At 38.4% G+C, this 14,313-nt stretch overlaps 1 protein-coding gene across 1 annotated transcript in view; it reads left to right on the forward strand.

Moving 5' to 3' along the window:
* The window catches only part of LOC127652850 (protein tweety homolog 3-like), a 76,489-nt gene that overhangs the window by 20,746 nt on the left and 41,430 nt on the right, over nucleotides 1-14,313 (forward strand). Inside the window, exons 3-4 of the mRNA XM_052139259.1 lie at nucleotides 12,394-12,505; nucleotides 13,184-13,404. Coding sequence (XP_051995219.1) covers nucleotides 12,394-12,505; nucleotides 13,184-13,404 — 333 coding nt within the window. The remainder of the gene's footprint in view (nucleotides 1-12,393; nucleotides 12,506-13,183; nucleotides 13,405-14,313) is intronic.

Genomic DNA, 14,313 nt, shown 5'->3' on the forward strand with positions numbered 1-14,313 from the left:
TGCTGTAAGTTGCACTTTGAGCAAGAATCTTTCCCTCTGTGAAAGTCTATCAATACACATCTGGTCCTGTAGAGAAGGGAAGATACAGAGAACACTTTCTGCACCATGCTCACCGACTCCCTACTGATTCTCCCCACATGGAGGAAGATAAGCCCATTTTCAACACAAACACCATTCATAATCATCACACCTGCATGAAACATGACTCAGGATCTCTCATTATGTGTTATTAATATTCTCATAATATATTTCTTCATTCAGCAAGTCATATTGGCCTTGTTCTTTTTATTTAATCAGAATCAGAAAAAGCTTTATTGCCAAGTATGTTTTTACGCATACAAGGAATTTGTTTTGGTGTTGTAGGCACACATTCTCAATATAATATAAAAAACAAGTATTAAAATATAAGCAATATAAATATAGGCCAGTGAAGCGTGCTTTCACGCTAAACTGCTGGAGCACACATCAGTGTTCTCCAGAGACAGAGCTCATGGACAATGCAGAGGGAAACTTATGCCTCCTACACACTTCACGATTTTCAAAGATGTTGGATTGTGGTATCTTTCATATTCCACAACTATGTCTCTAGTCATGGAAGTCGTAGGGTTTTCAAATTAAACGAGGAATAGGTGACAGGAGAACACATTACAAAACATTTCACTAATGACGAATCCCAGCCTGGACTCCAAATTATGTTTCACAACAGAGTACACACAAGAAGTGATATGAGATACGAAAACAGATGCGTACTCATGTATTATGCATTTCAGAATATGATGTGTATGTTTTTAATCGCCTTTACATAATGTGTAAAGGCATCATATATTATATATTGATTACAAAAAGAAAAAGTACCTCCTACTGAAAAATCAAACTATTTGCTTACCTGACTGTCCAAGAAAATTGGCAATTTCTCTTCAACTCTTCTCTTTCTCCACCCGGTTGTGGTACAGTTCAGAGGAAACATAGGAGCAGGTGCTCCTGCCAATGTTCCACAAATTTTTCCTCCATTTCTTCAGTCCAATGAGACTTTCTTGATACCGCAGCCATGCTAGTTGATGTTCTGACATTGGAGACGAATCAGCGCGTCTCTCAGATCGTGTCATTGACAATTCATACATTGCGTTCGTCGCTCATGGGAGTGAGCTCTGATTTGACTACGATTTCGTGCTTTTGTCAGCAATCTCCATAAAACTGTCGGCGAGTGAAAATCGGCCTAAAATCGTGTAGTGTAAACTCTCCATTATGTGATTCATTTGAATTCTACTGAGAATCTTCTTGAGGAAGTCTAACCTCTCAAACTGACAAGGTAAAGTGACAACAGTGTGCCCTGCATCAATATCGATTATAAGGTTTTTAAAATACACCTCTGGTGGTAACTAACCTGTAACTGGTAGAGATGCATATTAAATCGATTAGGGCTGAATCTGTAAGACTTTTTTTTTAATTAATAATAATTTTTGTCATGATTTTAACCTAACTACAGTAGCGTTGAGCCATCCATTATCTGAACTGTGTTTATGACCTTTTTATTTAAAATGCCACTGTTAAAAAAAATGGGAAAACTGTAGTACACTTTTATATAGGCAAGTACAATTTAGAATGATTAAAGGGATTAAAAGGGGTTCAAATCTGTACATCTATGGACAAATTATTGACACTAATGATGACTTAAATCATTAGGCTTGTGACCTGCTGAACTCATATAATTCTTGTTCAAATAAAATGTGCAAAAGAAATGCATGCGGTTACAGTCTCCAGTTAGTTTTATCACTTTTTTTACCCACTTTTTATGCAGTGGGTAATTTTGGCATGTGAAAATGCAGAGGGGCTAGTTACTTTGAAATACCACTATAGCCACAGTGGCTTGTGAGCCAAAAAGTTAATGTCAAGCCCTGCTTGGTTTACCTGTGTTTCATCATCATGACTATTGAATTGATTGAAATACTAGATAACTTTACACAGACAACATTATTAAGAGATTTTATTACACTAGAGCAGTGACGGATTTAGGCATGGGCTGCATACATGGGCATGGCCATTTTGTTCCTCCCGGTCAACAACTTTGTGGTGCGCTGAAACAGGTTTCAGGGCACCATACATTCTAGAACTGCTACTGCACTAGAGTCATGTTAACAAGTTTTATTGTGGCTGCAACATTTAACAATGGTGTGTATTTAATGTTTTGTGTTTTGGACCCATTTACTTGCATTGTATGTGCCTTACTGCATGCGATTTTGTTTTTCTTTAGAAAAAGAGGGATGAGTAAAGTATTTTCTGTACTAATAAACATTATGCCACAACTTGTATTAAACCCAAAACACTCCTTGTAAGAATAAATATCTATTAATTACTTTAAAGTCTCAATGCAGTGCTTGTTTTGATGGTAATGTCTGATGGTAGTGCTGTTCTCACTTCATTCTCAAAAATGTTAACAAATCATCAAAATCTTTTTACAGAGCTGCAAACTGTTCTATCGTCTTCATCATTCACACTTTTGTACCATAATTTATATACAGCAATGTGATCCAAAACTCTTTTGTTTTCATCTCCACTCATAATATGATTTTCAGCCATCTCTGTTGTTTGTGTGTTTGGAAGTGAGTGAGTTGTAGCTCTTGAGCCCCTCTTTCCTGATTTCGTAGTTAATCAAATAGATCGTGCAGCCTTAATGGATAATATTTCGATGTCTCAATGGTAGTATTTTCGAGCGTTTTGGATGGTTTCTCCCTTATCATGTAAGTGCCATTTTTAGCACTGTCACATCTATAACAGAGACATGTCATGCCCACCTCTACGTTGTGCTTTAAAATAGTTTAACACACACCTAGCCATGGATTATACCTTACTTGTCACTTTCAAAAAATGTTAGTGTAAACTTAGCTGAATTTCCCCCAATATCGGCACTGAAAAGACAAAAAGCATGCAGATTCTGTATGGGCCTATTCATCTCTATGAATTAGGAGGAAATGTGCTCATGCCACTCCTCCAGTGGACAGTCTTCTTGTGGATATAAAGACTCTACATGGACAGATTGTTTAGCAAGAAACTCTTGTAACATTTACTGCAATCTGAACCTGAAATGGTTAACCTTTGCCAGCGGATTTAGTATTAAATGCTATGCTTTCGAATTCCGTTTTATTTAAATAGAAATGTAAGGTTGCACAATATTTGTTCTTTCTTGGAAGCAGATTGTGTGGTGTAATCTCCTGAGGATTGCTGATGAAGGCAAGTATTTTTGAGAGCTTAACAAGAAGTCTCAGTGGATGCTTTTGAAAGAACTCATGAGTGCACAAATAGAACCCAGAAAGTACAAGAATGTAGAGTATGGTTAAGACGAGCAGTCTTCTGTTCTGCATCAATCATTCATGAAGAAGCCAACAAGTCAGGCACGTGCACACATAGACATCAAAAGGGGCTTGAGCACCTGCCCTTTTTATTCCTGGAGAGAAAGTGCCCTTTTTTCTGTTTTTTTTTTTTTTTTTTGTTTTTTGTTTTTTTTTGTAAAATAATATATATTCCTGTTTGCGCAGGAATATATATTAGTGGGTGTTCCATACCAGAATGCCAGACCCTAATATGGATAGTGGGTGTTTCATACCATAATGCCAGACCCTAATATGGGTTGGCTACAACAATTCCCAATTTCTATTTGGCTATTGGTTAACATTATCCATGAGTCTGCCTGCAAGACTTAAGTTATATTACATTTTTGTAAAATATTACAAATCCTTTTTTTTTATTTTTAAATAGCATAATCAATTATTTATTCACAATAAAACTAGAATCATGTGTTAAGAAATTAAATGGGGTCCTTTTAGAAGTCATGTTCACTTGAAAACCTACACTAAATTCTTAAGTAACCTGAATGGTTGTGAATAACATTGAAGGTCTGTGTTGTTGTTACCTACCCCAGTGCCCTGCAAATAAAAGTTTTGCTTTGAGTTCTGTTCAGATTCAAGTGATGACAAATCTTTTTCTCTGTTTTCATTCATTCAAAATTGATCGAAACCTCTGTCAAATAGTATTAAAGGGGTCATGACATATTATTATTATAATATGTTCCATGATGTTCACTTATAATATCAGAATTTATTTATTTATTTTTTTGCATAAAAAATAGTTGTATATTTTTAAAATGTCATCTGTCAACACTCTGTCATCTGTTTTGGTGCTGCTTCTCTGAGACTTGACACTAAACCCCTGCTCTTGACTTACCTGCACTCTCTACTTGCCTTCTCACTGCTCACTGCTACTGGGCTGGCTATAGAAGTGATAAGATAATGAAGGCCTTGATGTGTTGTTGTGGAGGTGGTCAGATGTAAATATCTACCACAGTGGTGACATCACATTGTGGAGGAAGTAGAGAACAAGTCATTTTGGCAGATTGGTTTTAACAAATGCTCTTTTTTTGCAGTGAGGAATATGTTTTGAGTTCTGAAACATACAATATGCAAGGTTGAAACCTTTACAGTGTTTTTGGTAAGGAACTCATGGCTTGACATTGAAGCCTTTTCAAAGACTCACATAGCAGCTGCTCTGCAGTTAATAAGGAATTAAACATTTTGGCCTGAGACAGGAATGAGAGCTAATATCCATCAAACAATTTCATCATCAATTTGATGGATCTGTCCAGCTATATATATATTTACATTTGATTATATCCTTGTTTAACAGAAATTATTCTTTTAACTGAACCACAAAAGATCAGTAGGAAAATAGAACCTATATTACAATGAGTGATACACAGATATATAAAAAATCATATAAACGCGCACATCCAAACAATATAATGAATACAGGCGCAAATTTAATGACACAGATATATTGCCAATATTTGGTCATTTTTAGATTATTGCATTGGCTTATTAAGAGTGTTAATTCAGCCACTTCAGTTTCAAAATCTATCGACGCCAAATGCTGTTTTATGTTTTTTTTTTGTTTGTTTTTTATATCATTAAATTGTATTTTTTATATTTCATTTTATCAGCCATCAGCCACCCAGATCTCTAAATATCTGTATCAACATTGACCATAAAATCATACGATCACATGAAGTCATTCGAGTTTGGGACTACATAATGAGTAAATTATGTGAAAGATATCATTTTTGGGTGAATTATTCCTGTAAAGAGTGCTCATCCCTCGCTTGCTTCGTGTGAGGGCCCAGGAGAAGAGATCAGATGACCTTCAATGGACCAAACCCATCTCATTATAACCGTGTGATACTCCACTTAACTAAATCCCCACTGACTTTTCCTAAGTGTCCACTGCAGCTAAAGAAATCTGCTCAATTCCATTTATAATGCCAGATATCTGCAGCCTAGTTAAGGGGCTTTTCCACTGCACGGTACAGCTCAACTCGACTCCGCTTGCTTTTTTGGGGTTTTCCACTGTGGATAGTATCTGGTCAGTTTACCACCACTTTCGAGGTTCCAAGCGAGCCGAGTCGATACTAAATGTGACGTCAAAATCCTGCAGATCACTGATTGGTCAAGGAGATTCGTCACTACCAGCACCACTAGATTTCCAACCTGCGACATCAACCCACTAGTTTTAAAGTTCATTGCAACTAGAAATGAACTAAAGTTCAGTATCATTTGTTCACGGGCCTTTCAAATTGTGAAAAAATAATGGCTGTGCTCAAAACCACGGCGTGGTCAATAAACAAGGTGCAGACGGTCCATCGTTAGCGATGAGTGAAATTAAAAAGTCTCTCAGGAAGAATCTCAGCTGTTGGCTGCACACGGCTACCACCGAATCTACCAACAGCGTAGGGAAAAGTTAAAAAAAAAAATTCTGAATGATCAAGGAAAAGTGGAAGTGGTTCGACCAAATGGACACTATCTAAACCGGCAAGCAATGGGAGGGAGAGTGCTCTGGACTGGCGTTGATCCACGATGGAGGATGGTATGTTTTGTTATCTTTATTTAGTTGACCAGCTACTGGAAGCTTGCTTCTAAAACAACCAGGCCAGGTTACACTTGTGTAAAATCACCATGCAACAACTGCTTTATGCAGCACAATGAAATAGTAGCTAACAGCTAGCGGTTTGTGTCATGTTTAAAATGATGTCACGGCAGTAGAGGCGCTGCAACTATGACGATCAGCCTATAATCCCACCCACGTTGAGGTGGCACTAAACTGCAATGGAAATGCACGCTCAGAGCGTACAGTGGAAAAGTGCCATTAGTCTCAATGTAATATATACAGAGTGTGTGTGTATTGTCTGTGATTTGCTTTCAATGCATAGTCAATGAAATCATCAAATATATACATGGATGCATTTGGATAGATGCAAACTTTATTTATAATTGCCAGAAGTATACCTACAGTATCAATTTAAAGTGTAACTAAACCCTAAACCAACTTTTTTTAGTTAATGATCTGTAAGCATGGGGCTTTATTAGTACTGGTCATTGATTCAAGTAATTTTTTTGACATTTGTGTATAAAGTGTTTTAATTCTACAATATATGGTGTAAAAACGTCTGAGTGCTGCCCTCTTCAGGTTGAACGGTGGCTACTGCAGTTGAATTTTCCTATTGGCTGTTGCGGTACTTCGTGACGTAAGCGGTGACAGCTGACGTAAGCAGGTTCCAGCTCACCACGCCAGATTCATGTACATGTCGTCTTGCGACCGTGTGAGGAATAATAATAACGGAGTCTGACAGCAGCTGTCAATTAATCCGTCACTATGAGTCTCAGGTACCCCCCCCCCCCCATCCCCCGGCCAGCCCCGCACTTGTTTCGTTCCCTCTGTCCCCGCCGGGGTCTGCCCACTTTTCCAGCATTTTCAAATATTTCTAGTGGGTGGAGTCAGACTCTGAGCAGGTGTTTAGTTACCCTTTAATGCAATTAAACCCAGTCACAGCTTAGCCAAAATGTGCACAAATTCCATTTTAAATATGAGTTAAGAGTAGTAAAGTCATGATGGTGTTCAAATACTGAATTCACCACAAACTCCAGCACTACTGAGCTTATGACAGTCATCACAGCATTTGGCTCTCAGCAATTGGCTGCTGGCAAGGGTTTTTCTCCCTTTATTTGCATAAAGTTTAAATGATTTAGCTTTTTGATGTTCTCACCTGACCGCTTGCTCTGCTGTCAATTCCACAATTTCCTACATGAGCTTGTCACTCAGCACCCAAAGATAATCATCTCTCCCAGCCATCTAAGTTTAGGCCACAGCAGTGGATACTACAGCCAGGATTCTGTGCGTTAGGGGATGGGCAGACCCACATGAGTAATTGGATGGCTCTGCTTAAGTGCTCTGTATGATCTGTCTAATTCAATGGAGTGTTATTCTCCAAGGAGCATTTAACCCCCATTCAAATTTATCAACAATCGCAGGTCGTTACTTCTGCTGTATGTTATGCAACTAAATTCTGCCTCTCAACTTCAGGGACTATGGCATTGATTTCCATGGGTCATGTGTTATATTTGTGTCTTTCATTCGTCCACAGTATGTTTTTGGTTCACTTGTGACTGTATAGACCTGTAGCAATATGCTGGATGTATTAGACATCAGGGGCTTAGAAAGACAGGCTAACAGATGGAGCTTTGATTCAGCTTTTGATGGCAGTGATCACAGCTGCAGGGCCATTGATCTTTATTTTGGTCACATGTTGCCTTAGAGCTTACGACCAACTCCCATTTCTACATCTCAGACTATTGTCTGAGGTGTCTCTTTACAAATGTACATATCTGACCCAATAAAAATCTGTAGTTCTTTAAAATATATAACAGACCTTTACCCACAAGGTGTCTTTCTATTTTGAGCAATCCTTACATGGCATGTGTCAAATAACCACAGTACCAACTGATACCAGCACTGTACCATGGAACTGCTGCAGTAATTTTTTGTAAGGACGTACTTATTAAGTCTAAGCAGTTATGAATCAGCATTTCTGACAATATGCTTTGTTGTTGTTGTCAGCAGGAAAGGACATTTGGCTGCCATGGAAATGGTGCTTCAAAATTAAATTTGCATTGAAAGCAAAACATAATACAGAACAACACCTTGAAATTAATATTATAGTTCTTTTGCTACTAATTTGCTCTGCAAACTGGCCTCTTGAGAAATATGATTCTTTGTTTTGTTAAGAACTCTGCTTCTTATGAACAAACAATTTGAAAGTGAGGCATTGTATAGTTCTGCTTTAGTGTAAACAGGCAAGTAGCATATTTTCTTTTAGTACAAACAATATGAGAAATGAAATTCTGCACACATCAATCTTTAGACATTCCATTCCTGATATGAGAGATTAGTGTATTCATGTGATAGAAGCCCTTATTTAACTGTTCCTACAGATTGTCCACCAGATTTGCAGTGTAGCTGGAATGCTGGGAACTCTTTTGAGACCAAATAAAGGGTCACATGACCGTGGCCTCGGGGGACTGTGAGGTGACATCTGCTTCCTGGTCTGCACGGTCGTGCCGCAGCACGCCCCAGCCGCAAACTACTACACAGAATGAACGCACCATGCATCAGATTAGCACAAATAACAGCTTGTTAACAGCATGTTAAACTTGGTTTAGAGCTAGTTTGAGACTGTCACTTCTAATCAAGTGACTCCTTTCTGTTTAGGGCTTCAAGCGAACCAGTGACAATGGGTCTTTTAGACATCCACACAAAATTGGGAAATCATTATATCTAGCCTCTGGACTGAGCTGTGGGGTTTGCAATGCAAACGATCAGGCTTACCAGTGCATGGAATGTTTCTTAAATGCATGTACTGTAGCTGAGAGCTGCAGGGTCTGTCCTGCAGTGAATAGCTCTTTGTTTTGCTGCAGAACCCCTGTAAGCGGGGAGGCACTAATTGTAGCTGCTATTGAATTCTTTCAATGAAGTTGGGTAGATACTTGAAAGAGAGGGTGAGAGAGAGAGAGAGAGAGAGAGAGAGGGGGGAATGGGAATGAGAGGGTTAGACAGCCCCATTGCCATGTTGTGCTATTTTGCCACCTGGTGGTGAGGCAACAAGTTTTGAAGTGTCTGTGTAGTGGTCTTTAAATCTATGGTACAGAAGCGATGGGCGGTCCACTGTTGGGAGTACATTGCTGTCAATTCCCTCTGTGGGTTTGTTGGGCAGAATGTGTTGTGACCTAATTTTTGAGGCTGGTCAGTCAAAGCTGTTAGCGCAATCAACTCGTTTCCATCCCTCTTCTCCCAGCTCTGTTCTAGTTGCCAAACGTACAGAGAGTGTGTTCTGGGTTTTACCGTGCTATCGATCATCTGACCTCTATGGTTTTTTTGTGGTTTTCACACACTGATGTGCACACACACTTGCAGAAATGGACTAGAGCCCCTTTGGGATCACAGAAAGCATTTTGATTAGTTGCTATACAAACGAGTAAGTGACAAGTCGTTAATCATTTTACAATAGACCCAAGTGGCGAACCAGCACGGTGTCAAGATTATTATGTAAGCAAATGAAACATTGAAATGTATCCAGTTCATTACCATGAACTGCATATACTTTTATATTAAGTGTTCATTTCAAAATGTTCTAAATATGAATTTCAGTGCCATGCTGTCATGTATTTAATGTAGCCTTGTCTTAGGGATGGGAATTGTTAAGAATTAAACAATTCCTATTCCGATTCCTCAACGATTCTGGTTCCTGAATGGTTGCATTAATGATTCTTTTAGTACTTTAAAGAAATAAATATTTGGAAATAAGAAATGCAATTCTTAATGCCCTCAGCAGCCTGGTACCAAGTGATGAAATCGTTTCAGAACAGATTCTTGCCAAAAGGGTTTACTCAGACTTTTTGATTAAGTAATTTTTTTCCATTCATAGTTATGAAATACCCCTTATTATAACAAATCTCATAATATGTGTCTTTAACTACATAATCATCCAGTATTTTTATTTAAGTCTCACTAACCTCAAGTACACATCTGATCGCTCCTCGCACAGTATGCGTGACGCAAATTAAGTCAATTAGCCATTGACTGTACTAAAAGAGTATCACAAATCAGTCATAGTGCGCATGTGTTTATCACATTCGTATTCGTTAGCGGTCAAAAGAGTAAACTTTGAAAGGCAATGCAGTCGAATGGGCTTGATTTAATCAAGAATGCATACAAAGGAAGTATACCTGGGCCTTAACACGGTAACAATTCTTGGTTAATTTTGAGTTGCACTAAATATTGTCAGAGGATCTTAAGGCCAGTTCACACTGCCCCATAAAAACGCCAAAAGACACCAACACTTCAACATAACTTATAATGTATTAAACATAGCTATGTTTTAAAACGTTTGTGTTGCCTGGAACTTCATTTATTCATTGTGAGAGTTCCATCAGAGGACAGCAATCCAGCGGCATATATAAAATAAATAAATAAATAAAAAACACATTTTACACATGAGGTAATGTCCTTAAAATGTGGGAAAATTTAATATTTTAATTATTTCAGATCTGCATTTAGTCTTTGCATTTTCTCTGTGATTTGATGCCTTTTGAGAAACAAATGATCTGTCTTTATCATGCAAGTGACAAGAGTGCTTCAGCACAAATTAATCTCTGTTTGTGTCTTGCCTGTTTGTAAATATTCACTCATGCGTGTCATCCACAGAAACTGCTAAACCCAATGCTAACATATAATCTTTTTTTCTTTAGGAAGGAATGGAATGCTTTAAAGGTGCAATATGTAATATTTGTATTGTACTATATCATAAAATGACCATAATATGTCATTAGAGAATTAGGATACATGCTAAGTTGAAATACTGGCTTCTCTGATAAATATGCTAAAGCCAATATATTCTACTTTGAAGTTTCCATTCCGGGACGGATTTTCTGATTATGTTTTGGCCTGTGTGATCCCGCCCACTGCCCACTCACCAATAGTATTTCGACACTGCCAGGCATAGGCGGAAATCGCGGGGGGGTCAGGATCCCCCCTATCTGAGGGTTGTCCCCCCCTAAAATATAATTAAAATATGTGTATTGTAAATAATATAATGATATATACTTAAAATAATTGTTTAAGAAATAAAATAATACAAATGCAAACGGGGCAACAACAAAAAAAACCTTGGTGTCCCCTACAAAAATTGCTCTTGACAATTGTTATGTTTATTGTCCCCCCTCCAACATTTTGATGAAATTTTCGCCCCTGCTGCCAGGTTGCCAGATTTGAACTAGTTTGCAGGCAAACAACATGTAAACAAGCAAACAAACTGGATCAGACATAACAGATTCCACCCAACCTAAAAAGCCTCACCATCCATCTAAAAACCACCATGACCAGAGGCGTAGTAAAACAAGGATACATTTTGGAGATGCCTTTGGAAGATGGAGACAGCTTAAAGCCCAAAAACCCTTTAAAACAGATGCTGAGTTGGCTAATTTGCGTGTCAACATTCTGGCAACCCGCAAGAACTTTGAGTCTGGGGTGAGGCAGACAACTCCCCAGTATTTTGAATTTGGACTGCAGTACCCATTTCAAACACTTGTTGTCGATCTTACATATAGCAGCTATAATAAGTTCTTTACAAAAATGTAATTAATCACGATCGACTGTTTCTCCTGCTCTATCAATGCAGGTGTGGACACGCATTCATTTTCTGTGATTTGACCGAAACATAGTTTCTGTTGACAGACGTAGTTACCTCAATGTCATGGCAGTGGTTCGTGGAGAAGTCAGTTTATGTCAGAGTTTGTTGGGAAATCATACCAGACTGCTCAAATATTCCAAGACCTGACAAATGCCTATTGAACTTGTTGAATCGGTGAAAGCAGACACTAACAAACGCCAACAGGGGGATCACGCTTATCCGACAAAACCCAACAAGTCTTGGATGTTGGTGTTTGCTGGCGTATGTTTGCGTTTGTTGTGGCAGTGTGAATTGGCCTTTAGCTTGGTGTTCTGTCTGCATCGGTGGAGAAATGCACATTCAAGAACTGTTAATGGAACCGAAAGTCATCAAAATCTTTTGGCAGCCGTATTTTTCAAAAAATTTAACTGGTTAAGGATAAGTTCTCAGTTCCCAATCTAAGTTTTATTTGTAGTTTTTGAGGATGAGAGCATTTGATGCACTCTGTCCATGTTGGCTTCTGCCTAATTTGGCTAGCTTCTACAAAATAGGCTAAAAGATTAATTTGCTCCACATATGCCATTTGAACACATAGCCCTTGACATTTTTGGTAATTTTCTTTACTATTCCAAACTGCTTGAACTGCTTTTTAAAATTGTATTCATTTGTGTTTAGTTCGTATTGTCAGGTGTCTGTGTTTATATCCATGAATTTGCTTGGAGGCTCCACTGTTTCCTCTGCCAATTACTGACATATACCATAGGTTTACCAGAGCTCTACCAAAGTCCTCTATCCCGATGTCCCTCTCTCCACCTTCTCACACCTACTCTCTCTTTGTCTCTTTACAGCGCCGGCATTGCTATTGGTTTCTACGGGAATGGCGAGACCTGCGATGGGGTGAATCGGCTCACATACGCCCTCCGCCATGCCAACCACACCGTGGCAGGAGTGCACAGACTGGTGAGGCACTCATGTTTACACTGGCATCCTTCCACACTTTCAACTGTCTAGATTTAGTGATCCCCAACTGGTTTTGCTTCAGGGCCCAGATTTCACATTGGACATCAAGTGTCGACCCCAAAACTATAATTGGTACAAATATGTACTATCATTGTTTAGTATATTTATCTAGCAATTTACCAGTCAAAACACTTTGTGGTCAGCACAAAACTTGCTTATCCTTGCTGAAACTGAACACACATTTAATTAAAATATATTTATCATTCATGTATTTAATATTAATTAATTACATTTTTATTGCATTGTTTTGTTTACCTAATTTGTATAGCTTTTTTAATGTGACAGATGAAGTTGTGTCAAAATCTGTGGAATTTGATTGGGTGCACAATCTTCAAAGTATTTTCTTGTCCCTTAAAAAAAGTGTATTACTTTTAAAAAGGCTATTTATTTTGCTCTCCTATTCTAACTAGGCATGATTATATGCTTAGTTACTTAGGTTGCAATTGTTTGTCCACGAGACAGCGACCCTAAACATGCAGTCAGTTTTGTGCAACCCTCCACTTTAGGACCACTGGTCTAAATGTGCAGTTTACAGAAATGCTCAAACACTCACAGGTGTAATATTCTATTATCATAACTCATGAGTAAAACACTTACAGAGTAAATTTGTGTGTGTAGGTATCAGACAGTACATCAGCTCAGAGCCAGACTGTGGATGAGAACCTTCGACTACTGAGGGACCAGTATGCAAAACATACAGACTATCTGTCCATCATACAGAAACTGCAGGATCAGCGGGGTGAGCTGGTCAATCAGATAACCGACATCCCCTTTTGGAATGAACTCAGCATTTCTCTGGAGGATCTGGCAACCACGATTGAATTATATGACTGGTACAGGTACGTCATGGAGCATTGACAGCGAAAGAATCAGAGTAGTCTTTGTTATCCTTCACAGGAAGTGAAATAGGTGAAAGAAATATTTATCTGGCACACTTTATGATGGCCATTTGGAGGTCTAAAAGTTTTCTTACAATCAAAAAAATCACTGGAGTAAAAAGTAGAGTTCAAAGGATTTATGTCTGTCACGTTAGGCGTGGTATGAATAGTCTTCTCATTGTGAGAATAGAAATTACAATTTTGTTTACTCTCACTCTCATCAGCCATTTTCATTTCCTGCTGACTGAAATTGCTGTGGGATCTGTTAGATTCCCCAAGATCTTCCATTCCAAGTCTTTGTGTATGTTCTAAAAAGGATAAAATCAGAGAATGTATAGCCAGAGATAGACCACTTGTATTAAAATTTATGAAATTCAAACACCCAATGTGGCAGAGTAGAAAAGGAAGTCCCAACTTACAGGTAAAAGAGCTAATCACCTTTTAGCTACAGACATCACCTGTCAACTCAAGAACATTCATGTGCATTAGTTGAGTTAGTTTTCTAGCCTGTTCTAAGCTAAAGAAGCTCAATTTATGATACAGTTGTCCATCTTGGAAAAGCTTCTTGGGAGCTTTTCCAAGATGGCCACTGAGTGGACTGACTTGCCTTGAAAGGACTTTGTTAAAATAGCAAAATGACCAAAAATCTTGCACCTCGGTCAAAAGTTGCTACCTCAATGCTAGGGTGTTGTGGGTTGTTTCGTGATGGTTAATTTGTGGTCATATACACTCTCCGGCCACTTTATTAGGTACACCTGTACATCTACTTATTCATGTGCCAATCAGCCAATCGTGTGACAGCAGTGTAATGTTTAAAATCATGCAGATATGGGACAGGAGCTTTAGTTAATGTTCATATCAACCATCAGA

The sequence above is a fragment of the Xyrauchen texanus genome, chromosome 12 (genome assembly GCF_025860055.1).
Source record: "Xyrauchen texanus isolate HMW12.3.18 chromosome 12, RBS_HiC_50CHRs, whole genome shotgun sequence".
In the NCBI taxonomy this organism is placed as follows: Eukaryota; Metazoa; Chordata; class Actinopteri; order Cypriniformes; family Catostomidae; genus Xyrauchen; species Xyrauchen texanus.